Below are 27,944 nucleotides of genomic sequence, written 5' to 3' on the forward strand. Positions count from 1 at the left end.
CTTTTGCCCAAAAACGTCTAGATATTTGTTTATTTTAAAATTCAGCTTATTTTGTGAACAAACAATTTTGTTGGAAAGATGTCAACGTATTATCTAAGGCTTAGATAAAAAAAAAAATTGGGGGGAGGCAAAACCTTGACCTACAAATACCTTTGCAGAACTTTATTTTATGCATACTTTTTACATTTTCGTGTGAACATTTTTTATCCCTCTCCATACATCCGGTATTCACATAGAAATACTAGTAATATCAAGAGGTTCATTAAAAAGTGAAATATACAATATTAAAGTAATGATAAAATATTAGGGTAAAATATGTTTTTAAATCTAAAATACAAGTAGAAAGAAGTAGAAAAACCACTAATACGATTCAGAGGTGTATTAAAATCTAAAATATAATGAAATATAAAATACTACTTTGAAAGGGACTCTGGGACCATCCATCTGATCCACATGGTGGATTGGCGGGGTGGCGCGTCATCCCACAATGCAGCGCAGGGCGCGTCACTGAGCACAGAGCGAGCATCATGGCGGCCCCCGGTCCACCAGAAGTCATCACACAGCTGGAAAGCGCTGCCAAAGTTTTAATGGTGAGAAAACAACCCTTGTTTCTAACCCAAGATACTCAACATGTATTGGGCTTTGTTTTTAGAGTGAATTTCGATGCGACGAGTGAGCCAGAAAAAGCCCAGAGACACACATTTAGAGGAAGGGGATAGGGATGCGTGGCGCAGTGCCTCACTCTCCATCCCCCCCAAAAACACAGTTATCGCCTCTCTTTTATCATTAACACCCAGCAAGAAACTTTCAGAAGGTCGACAGGTGTGCCGACACTTCATATTAAGCACAAATGTGTCTTCACTATTGCGAAACTTGGCCACTAAGGTTGTACCGAGTGTAGTGATAGCGTGGACATAGGGATTCTTCATGTCTGTATGCACGCTGTTGAGTGGTTCCGATAACTTTATTGATCCCGGGGATCCCTCACTTTCCACCAGGATCCGAGTGGGTTTCCCACTCTCTGCTGTCGGTGTAACGCACACCCCAGACTACATTTAGACATCGTTACTTATATGTTATTATCATAGACCTTAATAATCAACCAACAACGTTCATATCTTTAAGTCAGTTCAATGCAGTTGTGATGTAACCCACTACCTGCCTCCCCTTTCACAAAGCCATGCCATGAGTAAATTACTGTACATAATACTAATACGGCACATATCTTTACATTTTATAATCATGCTGCTCAACTTGTAGTTTGTGTTCAGTGAAATTGATAGAAAAGACGATAGATAATTGATCCCATGTATTTAGTACTCAAACCAGAGTTATAAGTTTCAACCCTGATGACGAAAAACATTGTGATGTGTTTTCCAACTAGTGTCATGTGGACACTAGCATTGTGTGTATAGTTCACTCAGTCTAGCTGCAGGTTGTGTTGATACAAGTGAACTTGATAAATCATGGCTTGCTCATCGGGTTTGTTATGCCAGCTTTTGTAGTGAGAGACAGAGATATTTTGATTGGATGGGAGTGTTCTTTACCTAATGGCATCTTGCCAGAGAGTAAACATGCCATTCAAAAGACCAATAACGTTTTATTATCTCATGTTATTGCCACGGGAACCATTTTATTGGCTAATGGCTAACATACCCAGTTGAGTATAAAGAAATCTTTAATGTATTGTACTGCACATTGGAAGTCGGATCACTATGGGCATATGATATGTTGATCATTACAGTTTAATATGAAATGATGATGGAACTTTATTCTGTGCTTAAATCCAAGTTCTGTTGTTACTACTTTTGTTTTGTATTCATTTTGGTCACAATATGGTCTTTCAGTTTACAGTTGACTATATAATATCAGAAATGCCAGTGTTTTATATAGTCGTTTGTGGAAGTATTGTAATAGTATAATGTAATATTTTATATATGCTACATTATACTATTACTATTACAATACTTCCACAAGCTACTATATTACATGTATAGTGATATTTGGCTAAATTTATAGATTACAGAGTATGTTGCACTTCTCTTGCCATTGTGTGCCGGGTATATACTCTGCAGTGGTTTACAGTAACGGATTATTGAAAGGTTGAATATGTACGGACCAATAGGGTCCATAAGAAATGTCTCTTTTTTTCTTGAGTCTTTTTTTGCGCTCTCGCTCTATCTTTTGCATGTTGCCATCATCACACGTGTTTCTACCTACCTTCAAGTCTCTTCTGTGTATAAATAATAAAACATTCAGACAATACAACATAATACAGACCGTAACAGTGGACAAACAGTGAGGTAGTGGTCACGATAAGAGTGAGAAATTCACCCTAGTAAATCCCTCTCACTTACGCTATCTCTCTTTCTCCATCAATTAAATAGGCCTCATGAGCACCGAAGCTTAGCAAGTTGCTAATAATAACAAATGAATGACTGTTATCCCTCCTCCAGGCCCCCCCCTCCATGGTGAGTCCAGAGCAGCGGCAGCATGCAGAGCACATCTTCCTGTCCTTCAGGAAGTCCAAGTCTCCCTTCGCCGTCTGCAAACACATCCTCGGTACGAAACACACTCTCCAGTCTGCTCAAACACTGATCCTTATGAATGCAACCCATGTTTTTATCATCTATCCATTCAGTTGTACTCTGAGCAGAAGCACTTATAAGTCAAATAAGTCTAAAGAATTTGTTAAAATGTGAATACTTAAAGATGTAATAGCATTCGAATAATGTGTACGCAGTGAAAAAGCACTTGACTAAGACTACGATATTGCAGGAACGTGTAGACATTTTGATTTGGGTTGTCGATTAATCGCCATTAATTGTATAAAGAACACCCCCCTCCTCCCTGTGTATCTCTCTTGCCTCAATCTCAGTCTCCTCCCCCGGTTTGCTGTTCTCCTTATGCTCCTCCTCCTCCTCCTCCTCCTCCTCCTCCTCCTCCTCCTCCTAACCTTGCTCCTGCTTCTGCTCTTGCCCCCCCCCCCCCCCTTCCAGAGACCAGTAAGGTGGACTACGTTCTGTTCCAGGCAGCCACGGCTGTGATGGAGGCGGTGGTACGGGAGTGGGTGCTGCTGGAGAAGAGCAGCATCGAGTCCCTTCGGACCTTCCTGCTCACCTACGTCCTGCAGAGACCCAAGTGCGACCCCCCCCCCCCACGCCGCGTGTTTGTTTGTTTTGGAGAAGGGTTGCTTGTTCGATAACCACCCCTGTTACGTATGCTTGAAAGTGTACATGCGTTTATAGTGGTCACACTCTACTTGCTTTTTATGGTCCATTTACTAATCGTATGATCTACATCTCTTTCTCCTTTCTCCGTTCTCTCCTTTCTCCCTTTTCATCTCGGCCTCACTTTCTCTCGCTCTCTACATCCTTTTACTCCCGGCTCTTTTTCTCTCTCACTCTCTGTCTCTCGCCCCTTCCCCCTGGGGCGTGCGACAGTCTCCAGAAGTATGTGAGAGAGCAGGTGTTGCTTGCGGTGGCCGTCATCGTGAAGAGAGGCTCTCTGGATAAATCCATCAACTGTAAGAGTATCTTTCACGAGGTGGGCCAGCTCATCACCTCCGGAAACCCCACCATAGTAAGTACTCACTTCTACTACTACTACTACTACTGCAATACTACAACTACTGCTGTACTACCACTCAATAATGTATGTTCTTAGGAAAGCTGCAGCCCCAAAGATTATTATTGTTTTGAGTGTGTTTTTTGCGCAGAGAAGAGGACCCCAAATCACTAATTAAAAAGGAAACCGAGCCTTTAATTTAAAAAGCAATTTAAAACATACTCTATTCATGCAGAGATCAGGTGGTCCAAGCGTTCTTCATATCCAGTACTTTCAAATTCCCCGCAACTAGAGGGCAGCAGAGCGGCAGCTATGTGGGAAGCTGTATTAAAACCTTCATACAATCTATGGTTAAAGTCAGTGAAACGTCTTTCACTGACTTTACCAGAGGAGTATAAGACGGGGCAGAATGTGTATCCCTCCTTCCTCAAAGAATTTATGTTGATGTTGCATTAGAAAAGTCATATTGTGTGTCAAAAATGTTAGATTGTGTGTCTTAACATTTCTAAGACATGTAGGATGTATGAATGATTGATCCTGTGTTTCTTGTATAACGAGGTACATATGTATGTATATCTTTAGATGTATATTTGTGTGTGTGTTTAGTGTAGGGGTATATATCTGACACGCTTGTATTGCTCCCCCCCCTGCAGCAGACGCTGGCCTGCTCCATCCTCATGGCCTTACTGGGGGAGTTCTCCAGCTCCAGTAAGACCAGCAGTATCGGGCTTAGCATGGAGTTCCACGGCAGCTGCAAGAGAGTCTTCCAGGTAGACGACACCACTCCTAATGGCGATGGCCCCCTTATAACCAATAAGGCCCCCTCAAAACCATGTAGAACCCCTCCTAAGCAATACGTGCCCCACCAATAATGACCCTGGGCCCATAAAGCCGACCCTTGGCTTGGCCCCTCAATACCACTTTGAGCTCCTCACAATGACCCTGGGCCCCGGATAATGAGTAAGGGGCCCTTCATGACGAGTTGGGGTCTCACATTGTGTCCCTGGACCCCTAATAATAACCCTGGGCCTGATTAATTGAACCGCGCAGAAACATTCAATATGGACTGTTACACCAAGGTGTTACCTTAAGAAATGCGTGACTTAACCGGTCTTTGGTGTTAAAGAAAAAAAACAATAGCCGGAACAAGGTTGCAATCTAGTGTGCATGAAAAACGTATTACTGAGTCATCGAGGTGATATGCTATGTTAGCTTCTCTGCTAAGCTAAGCTCTTGCCACACCTGACTGCCCAACCTTTGACCTCTGCCCCCAGGAAGAGGACCTGAAGCAGATCTTCATGCTGACCGTGGAGGTTCTGCAAGAGTTCAGTCGACAGGACAACCTCAACGCCCAGATGTCCTCCGTCTTCCAGAAATACCTGGCCCTGGCCAACCAGGTGCTCAGCTGGAACTTCCTGCCGCCCAATCATATCCTTTCTGTTCCCAAGCCATGTCTTCTGATTGGCTGAGGAGTCTGGCCATTCAGAGTCACACTAAGACCTATTATTGTGGTGTGTGTTATTTATTCCCATGTGTGTCGTTTTCAGTTGGTAAAAATCAATGCTGGTGCCTTGATCGTGATGAAATCTTAGTACTCAGCAATGTGTGTGGTTGTCCTGGGGTCTTCGTGTGTCATTTTAGGAACGTGTCCATGTTAGTTTTGCCACTCGTGTTTGTATTTAGGTCGGTGTATGTTTGGGGTCTTGTGCTTGTGTGACTGGGTTTGGGTATGCGTGTGTGTGTGTGTGCATACGATTGGCCGGCGCCTCTATCTGTGATGCTAGCATGTGTTTGTGGAATCTGGAGGAGGATCTATCGTCCCTCCTCAGCGGATTAACTCCCTGGCACTGCCCCCTCACTCAACAGTGTGTGTGTGAGGTCCGCAGACAGGCTCATTGTGGCTTTAATCTTCTGTGTGTGTGTGTGTCTGTGTGTGTGTGTGTCTGTGTCTGTGTCTGTGTCTGTGTCTGTGTCTGTCTTTGTGTGCGTGCCGTGAGCTACACTATGTGTCTTGGCATGTCCAGGGCGTGTGTCTTGACAGGTCATGGATCATTTTCAAAGAGGTGTCTCCGTGTCCATTCCGATATCATTCCTACACCCGCACCCCGCATCCGCACCTTAATGTGTGTGTGTGTGTGTGTGTGTGTGTGTGTGTGTGTGTGTGTGTGTGTGTGTGTGTGTGTGTGTGTGTGTGTGTGTGTGTGTGTGTGTGTGTGTGTGTGTGTGTGTGTGTGTGTGTGTGTGTTGCTCCATTATGCGTGAATACACAGATGCCGTGGCTATAATGATTGTGTATGTATATAATGGCGTGTCTAGTGTGCGCTTGGTGGTCGCTGAAAGGGGGACAGATTGATGAGGACCTCAGGGAGGACTGCTGCTGTCCCAGCATGCCCGCGTGTGTGTGTGAAGTGAAGACATGCCAGCGTGTGCCAGACACGCACACACTCTCATTCTCTCACTCCGCGGCCTCTTCATAGTCCTTTTAACCCCATCAGCCCCCAGGCATGCGGGCATCTCCCCCCCCCCCCCCCCCCCCCACCAGGCACGCTCCCTGATCCCCGAGCGTTTGTCCGGCGGTGTTTCCCCCCCCCGCAGCCGGCTTGAGCTGGGGGCCAGGCTGTAGAGGGGTAGGTGGGGGAGGATCTAGGGGCTGAACGGGGGGATGGCGCGAGAGTCAGGCCGGGCAGTATGGGTGGCGGTCAAAGTGGGGCGCAAGGGGTCAAGTTCTGGGGTCAGTGGGGGCGGGGGTCGCACTCCGGTTCTTAATCTAGGGGTCAAGAAGGGGCGACAGGCGGTGTGTGGGGTGCGGAGGTCATGGCGGGGTCCGCGAGTGTCAGGTGGTCTGAAGGCCAGAGAGAGTTGGGGGGGGCAGGGACCAGTAGGAGCCTCGGCACCTGCTCAGCGCGGGTGTATGTAATTCTGTGTTGTCATGGTTACTCTGGACCCCCCCCATCCCTTCCAATAAACCTTTTTTTGAAATGAGTGACTGGGTTCACCACTTCTGATACAAGTTGGCAGACACCCAAGCTATCCCAAGAGAGGCCCCTTCTGGCATAACTTGGTCCAATTGTCACCTCATCTCCTCGGGGTTGTTTAGTCCGAGGCAGACACTGCTTTGTTTGAAAAGGCTTTTATTTTTAGAGCTGAGGGAAAGCAGAGATAGTTAAAGATTTGGATGACATCGGGGTATTTCTATCCCCAGAGTGCAGGTGGTGGTGGAGCGAGGGGGGGTTTTGGCGGCGGAGGACGGGTGGTGGTCTCTGTGGCCGGGGGAATGCTCTGGTCCAACTCTTGATGTGAGCACCGTGGTCCCTCACCGTGGAGTCCCAGTAGAGGGACAAGGTCGAAGATTCCTCATTCACATTTAGTCCTTTTTGGACGGACACTCTCATCTCTAGAGCATGCAATCAAAGTCGGAGTAGCTCAAATGAAAGGTTACACTGCTGCATAACCTAGTTGCAAAAACAACATCTGGGAAGAGTGCAGGGTAACTATAGCAATCAGAAATACAATGTTGTCACGGCATATGGATTAAAAAGAAACTGACAAGATGGCATGTGAAACACGCTGGTGGTCGAGATGCCTTGCCCACCAGTGACCCTAAACTGAAGCCCATCGATATAGAAGAGGGCTTTAGCGCCACCGTGCCCAGATAGCGACGGCTCTCCAGACGGGGGCTTGTTGTTGAGGCCGGCCGCTGTCAGGCGGGCTTTGGCAGTTTGCTTAAAGGGAGCGCGACCCGGCATAGTGACTGTGGCCTGGCGGTAATTCATTCAGAGGGCCGCTCACCGGTGGCAATTGCTGCATACACACAAATAGAATATGAACAGTAGGACAGTGTGCGGGTGTGTGTGTCTGTCTGTGTGCGGGTGTGTGTGTGTGTGTGTGTGTGTGTGTGTGTGTGTGTGTGTGTGTGTGTGTGTGTGTGTGTGTGTGTGCGCGCACCCGCACCCGCGCATTCCTGGGTTGTTTTTCCACATGGCCATGCTGCTGGCGGGACTTAAGTCAGGATATCTGGTTTAAACCTCTCCACGCTCCTCTGAATGGCGACGGTCTCCGCGGCGACGCCGTTCGGATGAGGGAGGGGTGGGGGGGGGGGGGGTGGGGGGGGGGGGGGAGGGGTGAGGGAGACATTTCGGCTGGTCCTGCTTCTGCAGACGAGGTGCTGGATTAACAAGCCCAACAGAGCTTTTTTAAACTAAGACGTGTGCGTCTGTGAGACAAGTTGTATATTAAGATGAGACGAGTCAAAGGTGTGTGTGTGTGTGTGTGTGTGTTCAATTGCTAACCCTCCTGTATCTGTCGGGCGGTCGGAATGTAATGAAAGATATGTTGGTGTTTAGAAGAAACACAATTGCAAACGGGAAAGCTTGCTCCCATTTCTCGGAGCAAGGGAACCTCACCAAGCGTTTCTGTTTGCGTGGTTTGTGGTTCCAGTGGAAAAAGTGTATGTGTGTGTGTGTGTGTGTGTTGGGATGGCAGCAGGTGAAGGCTTTCAAATGGAGACCACACACACATGTTTTAATCACTCACATCTATTACTCATCCTGCTGGCATGCACACATACACACGTGTGCACACACCGACTAAGAGTATACACACTCACACAGAGGGTGATTAGTGGGTAACACAAATCCTCAATAGTTTGACTTCGCCAAACGTTAGTAGGTGCTTCATTCATTTAATGTAAAGGTTTTTGGCTGGTTAACTAGGACCCCAGTTAAATTGTTGACATTGTCTATGTCAAGAAATAAACCAGCCATGATTTGAACACCTCTCGCGGTGTATGCGAATGCTGGAGTTGTCAGCGAGAGCCATTGTCTTCCATTCTATTCCAAATTGGTGTTTAGCAGCTCCCAAAGCTCTATCTTTGTTTTGTCCAACACAAGTAAGCTCCTATGATCTGTCCTGGCTATGTAGGTCTCCCAAACAGTGCCCACAAACAAAACTGATCCACAAGTTGAGATCCTGTGTATAACGCCACGGCGCATGCTCAATGATTTCGACTGAGATGCGCTGCGTTTGAATTCTGGGTGCAGATTGTAGCTTTGTTATTGGCAGTTTGATCATTTTGATTTTGAAGTTGCAAGGGTAAGTGTAGGAGGGAGTATTTTAACTGGATTGGAATACAGCCTCAGCATTCACTTCTGACTTGAGATAAAACGCTTAATTCCCGACTGTTTGATTGTATTTAGAAGTGTCTCCGTCTCTGGGTCAGTGAGCATGCGCAGCATGTGTACAGCTCTGTGAGGTTAGAATGACAATCAGAAGGTCCTTCTATATGTTGATTACAGATGTTGAGGCAAGTCCAAGGAATATCTCTGTTCATTAGAGAATTCCTGGGACTTACAGATGTTGAAGCAATTCCAAGGAATATCTCTATTCATGAGAGAATCGGGAACACAATATGATGTAGTTATAATAAAGGTTAGTGTAAAGTAGCCAATGGAAATATCCTCTGTTAAATCCGGGGTCTGGAGTGCTGCTCTGTCAGGGAAGCTGATGATCATCCTGGCCAGGATGAATGTGGTTCTTCAGATTCAGAAATTAGCACGGTTCTAGTTTACAGAGTGTAATTATTCAGAAACTGTCCAGGGAAATGTGAAACTGTAACACACAGACACAATCTAACAATTCAGAAAGGTTTGTGCGTGAATGAAAGACAGACGTGAAACAGGCACAATTTCTTGCACATAAAGCTGGCACATGTTCAAAGGAAGCTGTGTGTGTGTGTGTGTGTGTGTGTGTGTGTGTGTGTGTGTGTGTGCGTGTGTGCCCAACTTCTGTCTTTCATTCACTTATTTCCACTGTGCGTGTTTTAAATATCTTCTTTCTTTCTCTCAATATGTCGTCCTCATCCCTGGGTTGTTTCAAAGAACTTCAAACGTTTATGAAATTTAAATCCTTTGAACAAATTCTTACGCACACACTTAGTCCACACATAGTCCTTCATTCAGTTGGACCATTTAAAACACACACACCGTGACAGAGAGCAGTTCAAGTGATGACTTTAGTGTGGCAAAGGGGGGGGTGTGTGTGTGTGCGTGCACATGTGTTTGCCTTCCCTGGTCAGTGGAATGATTGGCCTCTGCATGTCTTTCAGACGAAGACTTTGATACACATTCCTGAATGTGTGTGTTAGAATAAGCTGCAGTGATTGTCTGCATGTGTGGAGGCAGTTTTGTGTTATTGCGTGTGTCTTGTCTCTCTCGCTTGGTCTGTCTGTCTCTCGCTCTCACTCTCCCTTGAGTGGTCAAGGCGAAAGCAGGACAGATGTGATTGGCTAAGAGGGCTAGAGGGAGGGCTGTGGGTCTGGAAGGAGTCTTGAAGTCTGAGTGAGAGTAGGGTGTAGTGAAGAGTGTGTGGATAGAGAAAGGGAGATCGAGAGTGGGCAAGGCAATTTTAAGAGCTGAGCTTAAAAAAAAAAAAGGGATTTAAACAGTGTGTGAATTTACCAAACATTGAGAGACATTTCCTCACAATGGGGAGAGGGATGGAGGGAGACTGAATGAGAGGAATACAGAGAATATATGCAGTGGGAGCAAGAGGGGTGAACAAGAGGACAAGGAAAGAGAGGTAGAGAGTGGGGGGGAACCAGTCAGACAGACAGGCAGGCAGAGAAAGAGAGAGAGTGTGTGTTTGTGTGTATGTGTGTGTGTGTGTGTCAAGTAAGTTGGAAGGCAGACACTAGAGACCACAGTCTTTCTGGTGTGGAAAACAAAGAGAAGGGGAAGAGAGAGAGACCTCTAGTCCTTACAGTGCAGGAGACGAGAGAGAGAGAGCGAGAGAGAGAGAGAGAGAGAGAGAGAGAGAGGGTGGAAGACAGAGGATATAAATGTTCTGTGTTGTATAGTGACGAACCTGGAGGGAGGCAGAGGAAGGAGGGGGAGGGGGGGGGGGGAGGAGAAAAAAAGAGGGCGCAAGAGATGGAGGTTTCAGAGTAGTGACAGAAGCGGCAGCCACATCGGAGCATAAGAAGAGAGAGAGAACGAGTCACACTGAGAGGAAGAGAGTAAGTGGTTTGTGACAGCTTTCTGTGTCTTTTGCATGGTTGTGTGGGAGAAATGTGTGCTAGGCGTGTGCTAGGCGTGTGTGTCTATGTGTATGTCTATGTAAGTGTTAGGGGTGTGTCTGTGCGACGTGTGTACTAGTGGTGTGTGTTTGAGGCATGTGTATGGGCTAGGTCTCCTCCTCTACCTACTGGTGGCATGCGTGCGTGCGTGCGTGCGTGCGTGTGTGTGTGTGTGTGTGGTTTAGCGTGTCTCCTCCTTTAGCCTTTAACCCTGTGGTGTGTGTGTGTGTGCGTGCGTGCGTGTGTGTGTGTGTGTGGTTTAGCGGGTCTCTAGTGTCTCCACCTCCTCCTGTAGCCTTTAACCCTGCGGTGTGTGTGAGTGTTGGCGTGTCTCAGCGTGTCTCCACCTCCTCCCAGTAGCCTTTAACTCCATGCTGCGTGGTGCACTAGGCAGACACTACATGGCCATGCTGGAGTCCACGCAGAACGTCACCCTGAAGCCGACCGAGTCGTGGAGGGAAGCCCTTCTGGACACCCGGGTCATGGACCTCTTCTTCACAGTAAGACCTACCTACCTACTTGCATATCTGTCAGTGGACCTACCAACCTACACATCTCCCTATATACCTACCTACCTGCCCAGCTGTCTGTTTACCTACCTACCTACCTACCTACCTACCTACCTACCTACCTACCTACCTACCTACCTACCAATCTCTGTGTTCTTACCTGCATGCATACCCATCAGTCTGTGTACCTAACTGCCTACCAATCTCTCTGTGTTCCTACCAATCTCTCTGTGTTCCTACCAATCTCTCTGTGTTCCTACCAATCTCTCTGTGTTCCTACCTACCTGCCCTTCTGTCTGTACCTACTTCCCACCAGTGTGTCTGTGTTCCTACCTACTCACACGTTTGTCTGTTTATCTTTTTTTTTCTGTACCTAACTGTAGTTATTAATACCTGTCTGCATACCTACTTGTCGGTCTGTCTCACCTTCTACCAGTCTGTCTGTATACATGTCGGTCTATTGTGGGCAGCATCCACAGGTTCTTAACAGATGTGCGCCTATGTTCTTTTTCCAGTGTCTGTCTATCACTCCATGACTCTGTCCACCATGCATCTATACATTTATCTATGCAGCTATCCTAAATGTTTTTTATCCAGCCTTCTTTTGTGTGTATTATCCATGACCAGTCATTAAGAAAAGATATTATTTCCAACCTGCAGTGGGAATTTTCCATCACTGGTTTCGGTCTAATGTATTTCAAAAGTTTGTATCCATAGTGTGAGAGTGATAGTGTGATCTATGCAAAACACACAGACAAAAAAATTAACTGGATGATTGAACCAGATGATACGACTTTTTAATGACTCACTTTCTAGTCTTATTAAGGTCTTGAGGGATTTTAATTTGGCGTTCTCACCATGCAGCCATTAAGTGAAGTTATATATTTTTTTATAGCAGGCTGCTTTTGTTTTCTTCCCTTGCAGCTCGTAAAAGTGACTGTTTTCATACTGGCGTTGGTGTATATTTATACTGCTTATTGTGTATTTTTACACGCCGTTGTGTATTTTAAGAGGAAACGCAGGCGGCTTGGCCGGCAGGGAGGATGAGAAGGTTGGAACAAACCGGTCACTTCTCCTCACATCAACATCTATCCCTGCCAAATAGTACTCCAAAGATCTGGCCTCCATCCTTCTTGCTGCCAAATAGGGGTCCACTGACCTCACTTCCAAATGCCAAACGCTGCACTATTGATCTGAACTTTATCATCATGTGTCTGGCTTTGTGGCTCAGGGGCTGTAATGTGTTTTGCTTGATAGATTTTGTACCGCCAGCAGCCGTCTGTGTGTTTGTTAATGGTCTTTTATGAGTGTTTTTATTTGTGCTTTTTATTTGTGTTTTATTAGACGTCATAGTGTAGCCTGACGCCAAGCCATCCACTGCAATGGTTGGCCTGGTTTTATGAGTGCTGAACGGGTGTAGGATGACTTCTGTAGTGTACATAGTGTAGGATGACCTGTCTCTGACTGGAGGTCTTGAGGTTGTCTAATGCAGTTGTGTAAGATACCAAGATAGGGGTAGGCGGCGTGCACTACCTTTTAGGGTTTTGTCTGAGCTTCCCCCATTTTTAAAAGCCTCGGCCACTGAATTAATCATATTGCTAAAAAATTGGTTGGCAATTTTTTGGTTGGCGTGGCTGATAGGGTCATCAACCTATACTGATGGGGCTTTTGGGGGTACAGAAGACAAAAGAGGAATATGGCTGATCTAGAATGACGTTATTTAAACATGACTTCAGACCTTTGCAATATATATTTTATGCAAGATGTATAGTTATATACTAGTGTATAAATGGTGATGAGGGTGTCTGAGCACTGATAGTAGTGGTTACTTCAGTGGTTGGCTTGAACTGCGCAACACATGCTTGATGCAGCTGTTGCTAAGATACTCAGTTTAACGTTCTGATTAAATCTCTGTTAACTGTTTTGCACTGTTTATAGTTTGGAGTGATATCATGGCATTTACTGCTGAAAAGTCACACACTTGTGCTTTATGTCTTTGAGTATGATTGAGTTTGAGTCATACAAGTGTGTATGTTGCGTGGTTTTTATACTGAGGTGTTATTGTATGGTGTGTTTGTGTGTATGGATAAGGTGGGTAGTTATCCTGGTTCCTTGGCTATAACTAGTGGTTAGTATTAGTTATCCTGGTAACACCTAGTTACTTTATGGCTCAGTAGATTGAGGTAGTATAAATCTGGATATAAATACTTCAGCAAGTTTAAGAGAGTATTTAGGAGGACTGAAATCGTATGTTATACACCAGTAGGTTAGGGTATAAATAGAGTAGTTTGGGAAGAGCGTAAACTTGCCTTGCCTTAGTATGTTTAATGATGGTATAACTGTCAGTAATACAGACTTTTGGAGTATAAACTAACGGAGCAATGTCTAGCCTTCCTACTTCATTAGTTTGGGTATGAGGGACTGTGAGTATGTTTGTAGTATAGAGGAAGATTTAGAGTATGAATGGAGTATGGAGGGAGTATGTTGTGTATGTGTTAGTATCGAAGTCTGTCCTGTCACTGTGTTGGCAGCTGGCTGCTCTCAGAACTTATCCAGAGAAGTGTGTGTGTGTGTGTGTGTGTGTGTGTGTGTGTGTGTGTGTGTGTGTGTGTGTGTGTGTGTGTGTGTGTGTGTGTGTGTGTGTGTGTGTGTGTGTGTGTGTGTGTGTGTGTGTGTGTTTTGTCTCCTTGTCGTCCTCACCATTCATCCTCGCTGGCCTGTTAGCCTCTGACCCTGCAATCGACTCAGCTGTTCTTATGTGTGTGTGTCTGTGTGCGCGCACACAGACACACACACGGGCGGGCGGTATTATGTGAACGTTTTTTGGCGTTTGTGTGTGTTTGTGTAAATGTGTGCGTATGTGAGAATGTGCGTGTGTTTGTGCTCTATTTTGAGGGTTGCTCTGGTGTCTCAGCTGTTGTCTCTCTAGCCCTTCAGCTGTGTGTGTGTGGGTGCGATTAGTCTGCCTGCCTGTGTGTGTCTGTGTGTGTGTGTGTGTGTGTGTGTGTGTGTGTGTGTGTGTATGTTTTGTGTGTGTGTGTGTGTTTACGGTAGACCCGTTGCCGGATTAGAACCTGAACCTGAATATTGACCCTAGTTAACAGCACTGAAACACACACACGCACGCACACAGGATTTGGTTTTATTAAATGACTGCATCGCATAACATCGCATTGTAAAGTGCTTTGGAAACAATTACGTTTTATTGTAGATGACAGAAAGGAAAAGAGAAAGAGAGTGATGAAGATGATGGAGAGACATGGACAGAGGGAGAAAGGGACACGGAGGGAGTGAGGTAGAGCGAGAAAGAGAAAGAGGCCATGAGGGCGACGGTCAAGTTGATACTATACATTTAGAGTTGTACATTATGTACTGGTCTTCTGTGTTTATCACCCACCAGCCCTGGTTCTGATGATTCTGTAGTGGCTGGTACAGATCTAGATGGTTCTTCGCTGGTTCTAGCCTAGAGAACTCTGTACTTAATGGTTTTCTGTTCTCGACCAGATGATGTGTGGTTCTTCCAGAACCATAGGTCTGTCATCTGGACACCAAACACTTTGTTTGTTAGCCTTTCTCTCGCTCTGTTGATCCCAATCACCCTCTAATTACACACACTCACACTGGACTGTTCTTTGGTTGATCTTATAACTGTCATTGTGCTACCACAAAAACAAAGAACTAAGCACACGTGGCGGAGACAGAGAGGTATGCAACGTAAAGAGGGTGGGAGGGAGGGAGTGAGTTATGTGATATACAGGGAGAGAGATGGGGCGAGAGAGCTGTGTAATACAGAGAGAGAGAAGGGTGGGGGGGAGTCGAGAGGTATGTAATATACAGGGAGAGACAAGTGTTTCATATATAGTGAGCGAGAGATTGGGGAAGAGGGATGGATGTAATATATATTGAGAGAGAGTACGGGGGAGAGAGGTATGTAATATATAATGAGCGAGAGTTCGGAGGAGAGAGATGTATGTAATATATAGTGAAGGAGAGAGGTATCTAAATAGTGAGAGAGATGGGTTTGTGATACACTGGGTGAAAGAGGGCGAGAGTGGTATGCAATTTACAGGGAGAGATAGAGAGGAACAATAAGTTGAGGCATGATGCTGATGAGTCTCTGTGGAATAGGACACCAGGCATTGTTATAGACTTCTATAAATACACTGTTATTGTCTCTCCTTCTCTATCACTATCTCTCTCTCTCTCACTCTACCACTCTCCATTTATCACTCCATCGGCCTCACCTGCTCTATCAGTCTTTAACCCTTTCTCAATCACTCCATGGCTTTATATCCTGTCCAGTAGTGTTTAGCACACGTGTATGTATGTGTATGTTCTTGTTTATAGCAGCAATTCCTTTTATATGTGATAGTTTGAGCTCACTTATGTATTGTTCGGTAAAATACTAAACACATAGGATTTTTACAAGCCTCTACTACACATGGGTGACGGGTCTCTCTCTCGCTCTCTCTCTGGCAGAGCTTTGTCGGGCCTTGTTTTGATTCAAGTAGCCCTTTATAACAATAAAACACACACTCCTGCATGTCTTTCTCTCTTCGGGCGAGGGACATAGCAAGCGTGGTTGTCAGCTGACTTCCGAAGCTCTATCTCTCAGTCTCTCTCTTACCATCTCTCTATCACCATCTACCCTTCTGTCCGCTCTATTACTCTCTACCTTCTCTCTCTCCCTCCTCCCCCCTCCATCTTGCACGTGTTATGATGGCCTGATTGAAAGGGTTGGGCTAATGTGTCCGTGGTTGTTTGTGAGTTGGTGTATGTGTTTGCCGGTGGTCCCTTATCTTTGATGATGGTTCCTCCATTGCTGGCGTGACCTCTGAGCACTATCGACTCGATGCCAGAAATTATTGTTTTTTCTCTCGATGGCTCTGGGTTTGATTGAGAAGAACTGTGGATCAGGATAACCGCTGCGGTTGTTTGACCCTCAATGTGTTAAGAGTCCATACACTGGTGAGTGTAAACTTCCACGTGTGAATGTTCAGTAAGAAGTTAGTATTGCTACTACATTCTGGCTTTGTTCTTGAATGGCTTTGTGTTCATGTTTGTCTGTCTTTCTATTTGACTACTCAGACATTTCTCTGAACTTTTGTCAAAGCATTTCTCAGACTTTTGGCTAAAACGACCCGACAACTAGACAAACCTGCTCTTTTGGCTACCATCAGTATAAACTATAAATGATAAATGTTTATTATTTAACAAATTCATGTCAAACACTTATGTATATATATATTGGCCACAAGCTGTGTTGACTACTGCTCGGGCGCAATAACTTCATGCGCATGAGGGAACTTCTGTTGTCATCAAGCAGAGATAAACGGACTGACTTAGAACAAATAACAATACAAATACACGTGTATACCTGTATTAATTTATTTCCATATTTTTTGTCACTTATCTATAAGATGCTGGGTTGTGCAATATTATTAAAATATACAATTGTGTTCCAAGTAGTATTAAAAAGGTGTTTCAAATTGTTGATTTAAAAGTCTGGTCTTGTGTGTGTGTGTAAGTTGAGTCAACTTTTTTTCTGAAAACGACACTTACTTTTCCTTGCCGACACACTGGTTTCCTACTGCGCACCTGTTGCAAACCTCCTGTTCCCTTTACTATTTAGGTTCAGTCCTTTTAGCAGACACTTTTACATAAAATGACTTGAGGTGAAACTGCATTCAGACACAAGCCTTAAAAGGGCATGGAGAGATTAGGGCAACTTGGCTTGAGGTTGCCTGGCGATGGACAGATCGTTGCTTGCGGGATCAAACCCAGACCCTTTCATCCCACCCCCCCTCCCCCCTAACCCACTACAATGTGTCTCTCTGGTCCCTCCAGGTGCACAGGAAGATCCGGGAGGACTCGGACATGGCCCAGGACTCGCTGCAGTGCCTGGCCCAGCTGGCCTCCATGCACGGGCCCGTCTTCCCCGACGAGAGCGCCCAGGTGTCCTACCTGGCCCACCTGGTGGAGGGGCTGCTCAGCATGATCAACGGGTTGGTACAGCAGCTGGAAGCAGTCTGGAATGGCACATCTACGTCGCTCAATATACTAGCTGGGAGCGAAAGTACAGCCTAAATGATGACTCTGAAATGAGCTCGAGACCAACGCCAACGCCAAATCTGGATAGTTTTTTATTGCTATTTGTACTTCAATGCTATTTTTGCGCGTTGATAATAAGTCTTATTTTTGTCACTGTTACTCATTGTGCACAAGTACTGTGTCCACTAAACCCAAATGTGGGGTTTGTGGGTGGGGAGAAGAGAGGCTTTCTTCCAGAACGTTGTATAAAAGCAACGGTGAGTAGTGTGTAAGTAGCGTTTATAACTGAGATGGCAGAGCTGGTAAAGGCAACATGGGCTAACAGCACGGCCATCCTTCAGGAGATGTTTACGCTCTTCAAGGATGTCTGGGAAACAGAGAGAACATGGGGGGGGGGGGGGGGAGGGGCTCTTCTGTGTTATTTACAGGGGGTAATTGCTTGTTGAGTCTACGCAGTACTCATCCCTGCGTCATTGTAATGCCAGCGACACCATGATACCAGAGTCCCTGTGATGGTGTGAATAAATATTTAGATTTCACAGCGAGGGGAAACTCTATATGCCACTTAATGTCAAGACGGCGCTCTAACCAGCAACTGAACCAGAACTTCCTGGTTCAGATAGTAGAAGGTCTGCCCGGTGTATATATATACAGTAAAAAAATCTAGCTTTATTTATAGAGCGCTTTTCGTGCAAAGTGGCAACACAAAGTGCTTCATAGAGGGTAATGAGACGGGAAGAACAAGAATCACATGGAAACATTTGAGAGGTAAAATTAAACAAATGCATTAAGGTATTAGGAGAAAGCTAAACTGAAGTGCTGAACTGTATTTCAAGAAGCCGCTAAAACATATTGACAGCTTGTAAGACACTCGGTTTCTCTGTCAGGCTGAGCCACAGACACTCAACACTGCCTCCTTGTATATCTTTGGCCTCACTTTATGAACAATGAAGCCAATGCTATAGGAGTCAATCATCTGCAGATGTATTTAATGTTTTGTCGTTTGGAAGACACTTCTATCCAAAGTAACCTACAGTGGATTCAGCTTCATGTCATCCAGTAAGAGTTAGGGCCCTGGGATGCCTTTGGCTCAAAGCTTCTGGCTGAAAGTCTTAAGTAACAAAGCAGACATGAAATCAGTGCAAGGCTGAAACTAACACCTGACAGCAGGTCTCTGAACCCTGTTACAGAGCTTTCTTAAGAGCTGTTTCTAAAGATGAAGACTGAAGATAAGCTAGGATGACACTAAATTAATCCTGTGAGGGGTCAATTCAAGTGTGAAGAATCTGCGCGCTGAGCTCATGTTTAATTGCTCCGGCAGATGCTTCCCCTGTCCTGTTCATCAGATCTCCAGCCTACCTGGCCCTGGTAGAGCTAATCACACCCGTTTATCTTATATGGGTCGGGTATGATACCATGACTGTCATGAAATAAACGACCAAGATGGCTGCGGCTGATGTGAAATGGTCTGTTGAATCCGCTATCGGGACAGTATTAGACAAACTGGACGTTTATATTTTCCCCCCCAAAGAACGTTGGTCAAAGTTCAAAATGACCAACTGTCCCTGCGGGTTACAGCATGATAGCTCGAGCCTGTTCGATATCTACGGTGAACCCAGCGGTTCCAGACTAATACGCATCTGCGAAAATGGTTCCGGCAACGTCGGTCTAGAAAAAGAAACGTTGCACGCCGGTCACCGCATTCTAATGTGTGTTGGCAGGAGGCATGCCCCGGTGATGAGGTGAAGTCGAAATCCCCTCAGACCTCTCCCTAACCTCCATCCCACAGCTTGGTTTTTTTGGAGTTGCCATCAGCAGAACTCTTAAACCAGCCGTAAGGGTCTTAGGGGGTCCAGACCTCCAGCGGTAAAGAGCAGGGGACGGTTCTCTCTGCGTCTGCCTGGGGTCTGGGGGGGCGTCTGAGAGGTTCCTGGAGTTCGTTTCCATCGCCACGTAACGCCATCGCTATGGAGCGCACAGCTGTCTGTTATTTGTGTGCACAGGGAAGCCGCCAGTTTCCAGTTTTGTGTGTGTGTGTGTGTGTGTGTGCGTGTGCGTGCGTCTGTGTGTGTGTGTGTGTGTGTGTGTGTGTGTGGGGGTGCGTGCATGCACACAGTGGAAGTGTAATGAGTGGAATTGAACCTGATCTAAAAGAAAGGGGCTGGGATCAACTATGTTAATAATTATGTCACACACACACACACACATACACACACGCACAGTGGACAGCATGTGTGTTTCTAGCATGAGCAGGGACCTCTATGTCATCTGCTATATTTGGAGTGTGTTTCCAGTTGCCTCATCAGGAAACCATGTGGGGGGCAGGAGGATCTCGGCTGTCAATTGAACCCCACCTGATTGGGATTGGCAGGAGAGCGTTTTGAACACAGCCATGTGGTACAGCTGAGACATAGATGCAGATGTCTGCAGCTTAATCGTAGTAGGCAGCCTTTAGTTAACATCTTCCAACCTCTACCCGCTCCTTAAAGTGGCAATCATGACGATTGTATTTACATAAATGTCAGTTAAGTAACTAATCTATTGCCGAATGAAGTAACACAATGGTGATTGAGCCTCTGGCCCATTCTTAGTTTGGCATTTGCAGTATTAAGAATGTTACAAACTTGGTGTCGGTGGCGACATTCCCGCCAAACATTCAAAAGAACAAAGTTTTCCATCCACCAGCAGTGGTTTTTCCACCAGAGAGGGTATGGCGGGTCTACTGCAACATAATCCCACTTCATCAAGTTTGTGTATGAACTACTTATTTTTGCCAAAGCAAACAAAATGTGGATCGTCTCGGTTACCACTTTAATGTGTCAGAGTGTCTGCTAAATGATAGTGGCTAGTATTGTAAACCAAACGTTGTATTTGTCCTCCATGCGTGTGTCTTTAATGCAGGATTGAGATGGAGGACTCTGAAGCTGTGGGCATCTCCAACATCATCTCCAACATGATCTCCATGTTCCCCCGGAGCGCGCTCACGGCGTTGCCTAGCGACCTCTTCACCTCCTTCATCAACTGCCTCACGCTGCTCACCTGCTCCTTCGGACGCAGCGCCGCCCTGGAGGAGGTGGTGGGTTCTACGCCCAGCAACGCACAGCTCACACTGACACTGACATTCAATTCATTCGTTTATTATGTGTCCCTCAAACAGTAATGAGTTTTTGTTTAGTGGAATTGCCCAGGAGGCTGTACCTTCGAAAGATTTTCTCTCTCCCTCGTTACTCTTCCTTCTCTTACTCTCACTCTCTCTCACTCTCACTCTCACTCTCTTACTCTTACCCTGTCTCCTTATCCTACTCTTCCCCTCTTTCCGTCTACTCTCACCCGGTCTCCTCTCTCCCTCTCCCTCCCCATCACCCTTCTCTTCCCTCTTTCCTCTCCTCTCCTTCCCTCTTTATTGTTTTTGCTCTCTCTTATTCTGACTCTCGCTCTCTCTCCCGCCCCCTCAGTTGGATAAGGATGACATGGTGTACATGGAGGCCTATGACAGGCTGTTGGAGGCGTGGCTAACTCTGGTCCAGGATGACGAGCACTTCCCTCGAGGCTGCTTCGTCCAGTCGGCCGTGCAGGTGTTCAACGGCTACATCCAGTGTCACCTGGCCGCGCCCGACGGCACACGCAACCTGGTTCGTCACACACACACACACACACACACACACACACACACACACACACACACACACACACACACACACACACACACACACACACACACACACACACACACGGTAACCCTCACCACAATTGTAGTATATTTATTTCAATATTTTTCCTATGACTTACCCTTTCTACACATGATTTATGTCAATCAATGACGATGAGGAATGTTAAAATGACGCTAGGCATACTGAACACGTGTTTAGTTGGTGGTATTCAAGTTTTGTCCTTTCTTTCTTTTTTCTGTCCTCCACCACCTCCAGTCGGGCAACGGCGTGACCTCTACCGAGGACGAGGAGATCCATGAGATCCAAGAGGACGACAGGGAGCTGTTCTCAGACCAGCTGGCCAGCATCGGTACACTGGGCCGGGTCGCTGCCGACCACTGCATCCCCCTGCTCACAAGGTACCCGCGCCGGAACCTCAGCCAAGACCGCCGTCACACTCTCCCAGCACCACTATTCCGCCGTCGGCCTTTTCCACCGTCCGTACGACATCACGGTGTCCTTGGCTCGACCTCTGACCTCTGACCCCTGCAGCCTGCTGGAGGACCGGGTGACGCGGCTCCACGGCCAGCTCCAGAGGACCCAGCAGCACCTGATGGCCGCCAGCGACCCCGCCACCGTGGACCGCAAGGTCCTGGACGACCTCTACGAAGACATCCACTGGCTGCTGCTCGTCTCCGGTCAGTAGCCTTGGGGCCGGGCACTAGAACAGGCACCTGTCCCGCCAGCGTGTCTCACCCTCCCTGCTCCCCCCTACCTGTGTCGAAACTACCTGTACTTATCGATCTGTCCTAATCCTCCCTGCTCCTTCCTACATGTGTATACACCACCTTTACTTATCAATCTGTCCCAGCTCTCCCTGCCCCCGTTTGAGAGACGCATAAACTGTCTATACATCCTGCCAATCCCCCCCACAATCGGTCTAACGGTCCTCTACCTCTCCCTCTCCCCAGGGTGCCTGTTGGCCGACGACCCCCAGGGGGAGACCCCTCTGATCCCGGCCGAGGTGATGGACTTCTCCATCAGCCACTCCACGGAGGTGGACATCAACACCACCCTCCAGATCATGGGGTCCCCGGGGGAGAAGGCCTCCTCCATACCCGGCTTCGACCGCACCGACACCGTGGTCAGGTAGGTGGGCGCCACGCACCTCCCTCCGACAGGGGTTGGGCCGATGGTGGGGGAGGGGGGGGGGGGGGGGGGGGAGTCTTGTTTTTTAGGGTTGGGTCGTTTTGATCCTGTGTATTGTAGTATCTTTGTGTTTTGTTGTTGTTGTTGTTGTTGTTGTTGTGAGGCATGATATAGTTTCTGGTGCAGTATGGTAGAGGTGTATCATCATAGCATTGGTTTGGTAGACAGCAGTTGTCTGTATGGTGGTGGCACCGCAGTCAAGGGCGTGGCAGCCAGTCAAACTTCCGTCGTCAAGGAGACATTCCCTCGCTTTGTTCCCACTCAGCGGGAGCCATTAGGCATAGTTCTGCTGCGGTTCTGGCATCTGTCACTCATAAAGCCCACAGAGGGAGAGACCAGGAATAGGACGCGCCCCCTCCCCTCTCTAATATACTTACAAAACCCTCATAAACGTCTGGGTCACACACCTGCTCCACACTCTCATTCTCTCACCCCCTCACTCTCCCTCTCTGAGTGGCGTGGCCTGGTGCTAACAGGGTGACATCCCAGCAGACCTTGTGGGGGTAGAAAGTGTCTCAACCCTGGGTGGCGCGTGTCAGTGGCGGTCCCTCTGGCTGGATGTTCAGCCAAATAGTCTGTTTGTGCACACTGTCGGGGAGACTCCAAACTAGGACAATGGCTTACTACACGCACGCACGAGCAAACATGCCCGCACACATACACGCAACCTTTTCCAAGTGAACGTTGCTATGAACCGTATCATCACTGGACACTGCACATCATTGGACTTTAGGAGCATCTGAGGTCACCTTTTGGATGAATATCTTTTTGGATAACGAGCCCACATAAATCTCGTGGCAGCCTTCTGCTGTTGACGTAAAAGGCAAGCCTGTAGCAATGGAGGATCGCTCCACGTCTGAGAGAGCTTTGAGACTAGTGCTCTTCAAATAAGAAACGGATGTGTACCCTTGTCCGCTTCATCCCCTATCATGGTCATCTTCATCACGGATCATCTTCATGGTGTTAGGCTAGGAGGAGGCAGGGGGCCTTACCAGTCCTATTCTCATACACACGCACATGCATATGCACACATACGCACACGCAAACTCACACTCACACACACACACACACACACACACACACACACACACCGTCAGCACTGCCCGTGGTTTCACATTGTTCTGGGAACAACAAAAGCTTGGTGACATTTCCCTGAATGGGTTGCACACCCACCGCCAGACCACCTGACACACACTCACACACACACACACACACACACACACACCTGCTGATACACGCAGAGAGTGTGCTGGACCTTCTACAACAATGCAAGGTCTACTGTGACCTTAAACAAACAAACCCAGCGACACATGCTGCCCTGTCTATTGTTGTCTCCTTGTTGTGCGTGCGCCTGTGCATCACACACACGATCACTCACTCAAACTCTCTCTCTCTCACACACACACATACTAAGCAGAAGGTAACCGGGCCCCGATCCAATTAGCATTCACCCTGACCCTAAAGATGGCGGAGTTACCGCTGGTGTGGCGTTATCAGAGATGGGCTTTAATTATGTATTGTCTTACGGTAACAGGGTCTCTCTGGGAGAACGCAATGACAAGGTCTAAGTTTAGGAGCAATCTGATGTCCTGAAGATAGTTCATTGGTTAAGGAGGCATTGTCAAGGCTGAAGAACCTGCTGACGTCCAGAGAGAACATCACAACTGTTAGGAAATGCAAGGAGAGCGGGGGGGGGGGGGGGGGTGGACACATTGTGTGTGTTTTTTTTAATGTCAAGGCTGTTCTCCCTGAGTGGTGATAATATTCTTTATTATTCTCCGATGCTCATCGTGGTTTTTGGTTTCATACAGTCCCCTCTCAATTACATTTTCCTTTCTCCCTCAACCTTCACCATGTACCATCACGCTGACCTTCTGCTTCAACACCCTTCCTCTCCTCTCTATGTTTCTCCCTTTCATGCATTCCTCTCCTCCCTTTCACTCATCCCCTTCTCCTGGCTGTCCTCTTCAATTGTTTCCCTCATTCTCTCACTATGGGTCATTCATTCTTTATTTCCATTGGCTCCAATTCCTCCCGACATCTCTTTCATCACTCCTCCTGTTTAACTTCTTATTTTTTGGCACTTAATTGAACAACTTGCTTTCCAACCACTTCTCCCGCCTCTCCCATCCTCTGCTCTACTCCTCTGTTCCTTTTACTCTCTTCTCCACTCCCTCACCTAATTCACTCACTCACTCACTCACTCACTCACTCACTCACTCACTCACTCACTCACTCACTCACACTCACTCACCTCTAATCCTCTCCCTCCTCTCCCCAGGCTTCTGTCTGCAGTATTGAGGACTTCTGAGGTAGAGTCGCGGGCCACCAGGGCAAGCCTGACCACGCTGCTCAGTCCCCAGATGGGGAAGGACATTGTGTGGTTCCTGCGTCGCTGGGCCAAAACCTACCTGCTGGTGGACGAGAAGCTATACCAACAGGTAGGAGCAGGGGGGCAAAAGTGTTGGAAATGGTCTCCAACAAGCCATTATAAAAACAGTTCCCAGGTTGCCTAGGTGTATATTGAAGCCTGAAAGCTGTATTATAATCGTATTATCTGACCCACCAGGTCAGTATACCTCTGGTTACGGCCTTCGGTGCCGACACAGAGGGAGCCCAGTGGATTGTGGGGTACCTGCTGGAGAAGGTGATCAGCAACCTATCGGTGTGGAGCTCGGAGCCGGAGCTGGCCAATGACACGGTGGAGCTCTTGGTCACACTGGTGGAGCGGAGGGAGAGGTGAGGAGCGCCGGTTAGCCCTTGGTTCTCTACTGGCTGTTACTTATCACTTATTCGCCGACGGCGAATAAGTGGGGGGAATATGAATTGTTTTTATTAGCGGTTTATTTGATCTTATTAGCGTGACAGGACTACTGTCACGCAATATCAAGCGTGACAGTGAGATCTCCATCATGGCATGTTGCCCAATATCCCGATATAGCGAGCCAATCAAGTTGCGCCATCTTAGGAGGTTCATGTGTAGCATATACTAATAACGGTTATGCTCAAGGTGTATTTATCTAACTGATAATCATTCAAATCTGTGAAATGTATAAAGTATAAAAAAGAATGGCATGGTCGGCAAGTAACCAGAGTCCAAAGTGATGTCTGTGAAATGTTCTTCTATTATCTGACAAGCAGCAAAAAGAAGGAACACATTCAGTCAAGAATGGTCCATCAAACAAACATTGTTTTGACTTATTTTCGATATTTTTGTGTTCGTTCTCCATCCAAATTGTAACATTGACGCTCCCAGGAAGTGCTGACGGTTGCGCTTCCTCCGATAGGGCCAACGTGGTGGTGCAGTGTGAGAACTGGTGGAACCTGGCGAAGCAGTTTGCGAGCCGCCGCCCGCCACTCCACCTGCTGTCCAGCTCGGTGCAGCGCAACCTGATGAAGGCCCTGGTCCTGGGCGGCTTCGCTCACATGGACGCCGACACCAAGCAACAGTACTGGGCTGAGGTGGGCTCTCTCTCTGTGTGTCTCTCTCTCCGTCTTCCTCTCTGTGTCGCTCTCTCTTCAACGCTCTTGCTTGCTCTCTCTGGGGCCACTCACACTAGGGCCGCGGCACCGTGCCCGAGCTCATTTGCATACTAAAGTCTAGAACGTTTGGCTAGTGTGTCCACGCCGTCCGTATTCCAGCACGGAACAGCCCCCTTGGCCACGGCACACTTGGGAGAGGTGTGCCGTGGCCAAAGTACAGATGCTAATGAGGTGACACGCACACAAGCGCGGATACGCAACGTGAGCTGGATGACGTAGTCCTTGCGCGACCCTTCTTTCTTTATCGGTCCATGCCCTTCTTCCCCACACAATCATTTTAAACAATGGCGGCAATCGGTTCACAAGTGGGTTTACGTTGGTGCGATAGTGTCGAGTGTTTACTTGAAATTTGGGCCGACGACAGCATTCACGTTGTTGTTCTCCATTGTTGTTATGGCGGCGAGGACGCTTGGTGATGACGTATTTATCGTATTGCGACGTGATGACGTATGTGAAGGAGCAATCGTGCCCAGGCCACGGCCTTTGGGAGCAGTGTGACCACGAGCCAGCGGGGGGAGGGGGGGAATCGTGCTGAATCTTCCTGCAGCACGGAACAGGCAAACGGCCCTAGTGTGAGTGGCCCCTTAGTCTCTGTCTCTGTCTCTTTCTCTCGCTCTCGCTCTCTCTCTCTTTATTATATATATATATATATATATATATATATATATATATATATTCTTTGGGTCATGCAGTCTCTTTAACAACTCTTGTTCTCTCTTTTCCTCTCTCTAACTCTCTCGCTCTGTCCCTCCGCCGACCCTCCACGCCGTCTAAACGGACCCTCTCTCTTCCCCCTCCCTCCACCAGGTGCTCCACCCGCTGCAGCAGCGCTTCCTCAACCTCATCAACCAGGAGAACTTCGCCCAGATCAGCCAGGAGACGGCGGTCCGGCAGGAGATCACCGCCACCCTGGAGGCGCTGTGCGGTATCGCCGAGGCCACGCAGATCGACAACGTGGCTGCGCTCTTCTCCTTCCTCATGGAATTCCTGTCCAGCTGCATCGGCCTTATGGAGGTGTGTGGAAGAGGGGTGGTCGACGACGGTTGTTACAGGAACCTTTTTAGTTTAATCCTTTAGCAGGCAAGGGTTGGACTATTGATGTCTGCGGATCCGGCATTTGCATTCTGTTTTTTTATTTCTTATATTAGAAAATGGTACACTATCTGTTCCCCTTTAAGACAATCTGAATGTACTCAAAGGGATCAGTTGAAGAAAATCTGAATGTAAGGTGTAATGGTTTCAAGGAGGTTAGGGGGGTCACTTTCCAGTCATCTTGTGAATGCCGGACCTGCAAAGCCCTTTTAAGATTCATCACGATGTTTTATCGGTTGTCACCATGAAGATGGGTGAAAATGAAGGGATTAATGTATGTTTGCGTGTGTTTGTGTTCTCGTGGCGCAGGTATACCGCAACACACCAGAGACAATCAACCTCATCATCGAGGTGTTTGTGGAGGTCGCTCACAAACAGATCTGTTACCTCGGAGAGGTAGGTCTCACTCTCCCCAGTCTTTCTAAGATGCTCTCTCTCCCCGGTCTAAGTCTATGAGGCTGTCTCTCCCTGGTCTAAGTCTAAGATGCTCTCTCTCCCGGTCTAAGTCTATGAGGCTCTCTCTCCCGGTCTAAGTCTATGAGGCTCTCTCTCCCCGGTCTAAGTCCAAGATGCTCTCTCTCCCCGGTCTAAGTCTATGAGGCTCTCTCTCCCCGGTCTAAGTCTAAGATGCTCTCTCTCCCCAGGTTAAGTCTATGAGGCTCTCTCTCCCTGGTCTAAGTCTAAGATGCTCTCTCTCCCTGGTCTAAGTCTAAGATGCTCTCTCTCCCTGGTCTAAGTCTAAGATGCTCTCTCCCCCCAGTCTAAGTCTAAGATGCTCTCTCTCCCCGGTCTAAGTCTATGAGGCTCTCTCTCCCCCGTCTAAGTCTAAGATGCTCTCTCTCCCCGGTCTAAGTCTATGAGGCTCTCTCTCCCCCGTCTAAGTCTAAGATGCGCTCTCTCCCCAGGTTAAGTCGATGAGGCTCTACGAGGCGTGCCTGACGCTGCTGCAGGTGTACTCCAAGAACAACATGGGCCGGCGGCGGGGGGAGAGCACTGCGGAGGAGGACCAGTACCAGGACCTGCTCCTCATCATGGAGCTGCTCACCAACCTGCTCTCCAAGGAGTTCATCGACTTCAGCGACACAGGTCAGCGCCCCCCCCCCCCCCCCCCCCCCCATGGTACAAACCTTCCATCAATCAAGGTTCTGGGTCCGAACCTCCAAAGACTGCAGTGTCACCTGCAGGCGCATCCTTAATCCTATCATCCGTCTGGGCCTAGTGCGTGACCGTTTTTGTACGTGTGTGTTTGTG

General features: G+C 47.5%; 1 protein-coding gene across 1 annotated transcript in view; it reads left to right on the forward strand.

Moving 5' to 3' along the window:
- Positions 1–478: 478 nt before the first annotated feature.
- Positions 479–27,944, forward strand: part of xpo4 (exportin 4) — a 30,908-nt gene continuing 3,442 nt past the window's right edge. The window contains exons 1-19 of the mRNA XM_060040209.1: positions 479–590; positions 2,457–2,562; positions 3,000–3,141; positions 3,444–3,582; positions 4,221–4,337; positions 4,842–4,994; positions 11,026–11,139; positions 16,996–17,153; positions 20,101–20,275; positions 20,655–20,831; positions 21,126–21,268; positions 21,402–21,547; positions 21,821–21,998; positions 24,340–24,499; positions 24,628–24,797; positions 25,346–25,520; positions 26,409–26,615; positions 27,003–27,089; positions 27,599–27,779. Of these exons, the coding sequence (XP_059896192.1) occupies positions 528–590; positions 2,457–2,562; positions 3,000–3,141; positions 3,444–3,582; positions 4,221–4,337; positions 4,842–4,994; positions 11,026–11,139; positions 16,996–17,153; positions 20,101–20,275; positions 20,655–20,831; positions 21,126–21,268; positions 21,402–21,547; positions 21,821–21,998; positions 24,340–24,499; positions 24,628–24,797; positions 25,346–25,520; positions 26,409–26,615; positions 27,003–27,089; positions 27,599–27,779 (2,791 nt within the window). The 5' untranslated portion in view covers positions 479–527. The remainder of the gene's footprint in view (positions 591–2,456; positions 2,563–2,999; positions 3,142–3,443; positions 3,583–4,220; positions 4,338–4,841; positions 4,995–11,025; positions 11,140–16,995; positions 17,154–20,100; positions 20,276–20,654; positions 20,832–21,125; positions 21,269–21,401; positions 21,548–21,820; positions 21,999–24,339; positions 24,500–24,627; positions 24,798–25,345; positions 25,521–26,408; positions 26,616–27,002; positions 27,090–27,598; positions 27,780–27,944) is intronic.

Source organism: Gadus macrocephalus, chromosome 20, assembly GCF_031168955.1.
Source record: "Gadus macrocephalus chromosome 20, ASM3116895v1".
In the NCBI taxonomy this organism is placed as follows: Eukaryota; Metazoa; Chordata; class Actinopteri; order Gadiformes; family Gadidae; genus Gadus; species Gadus macrocephalus.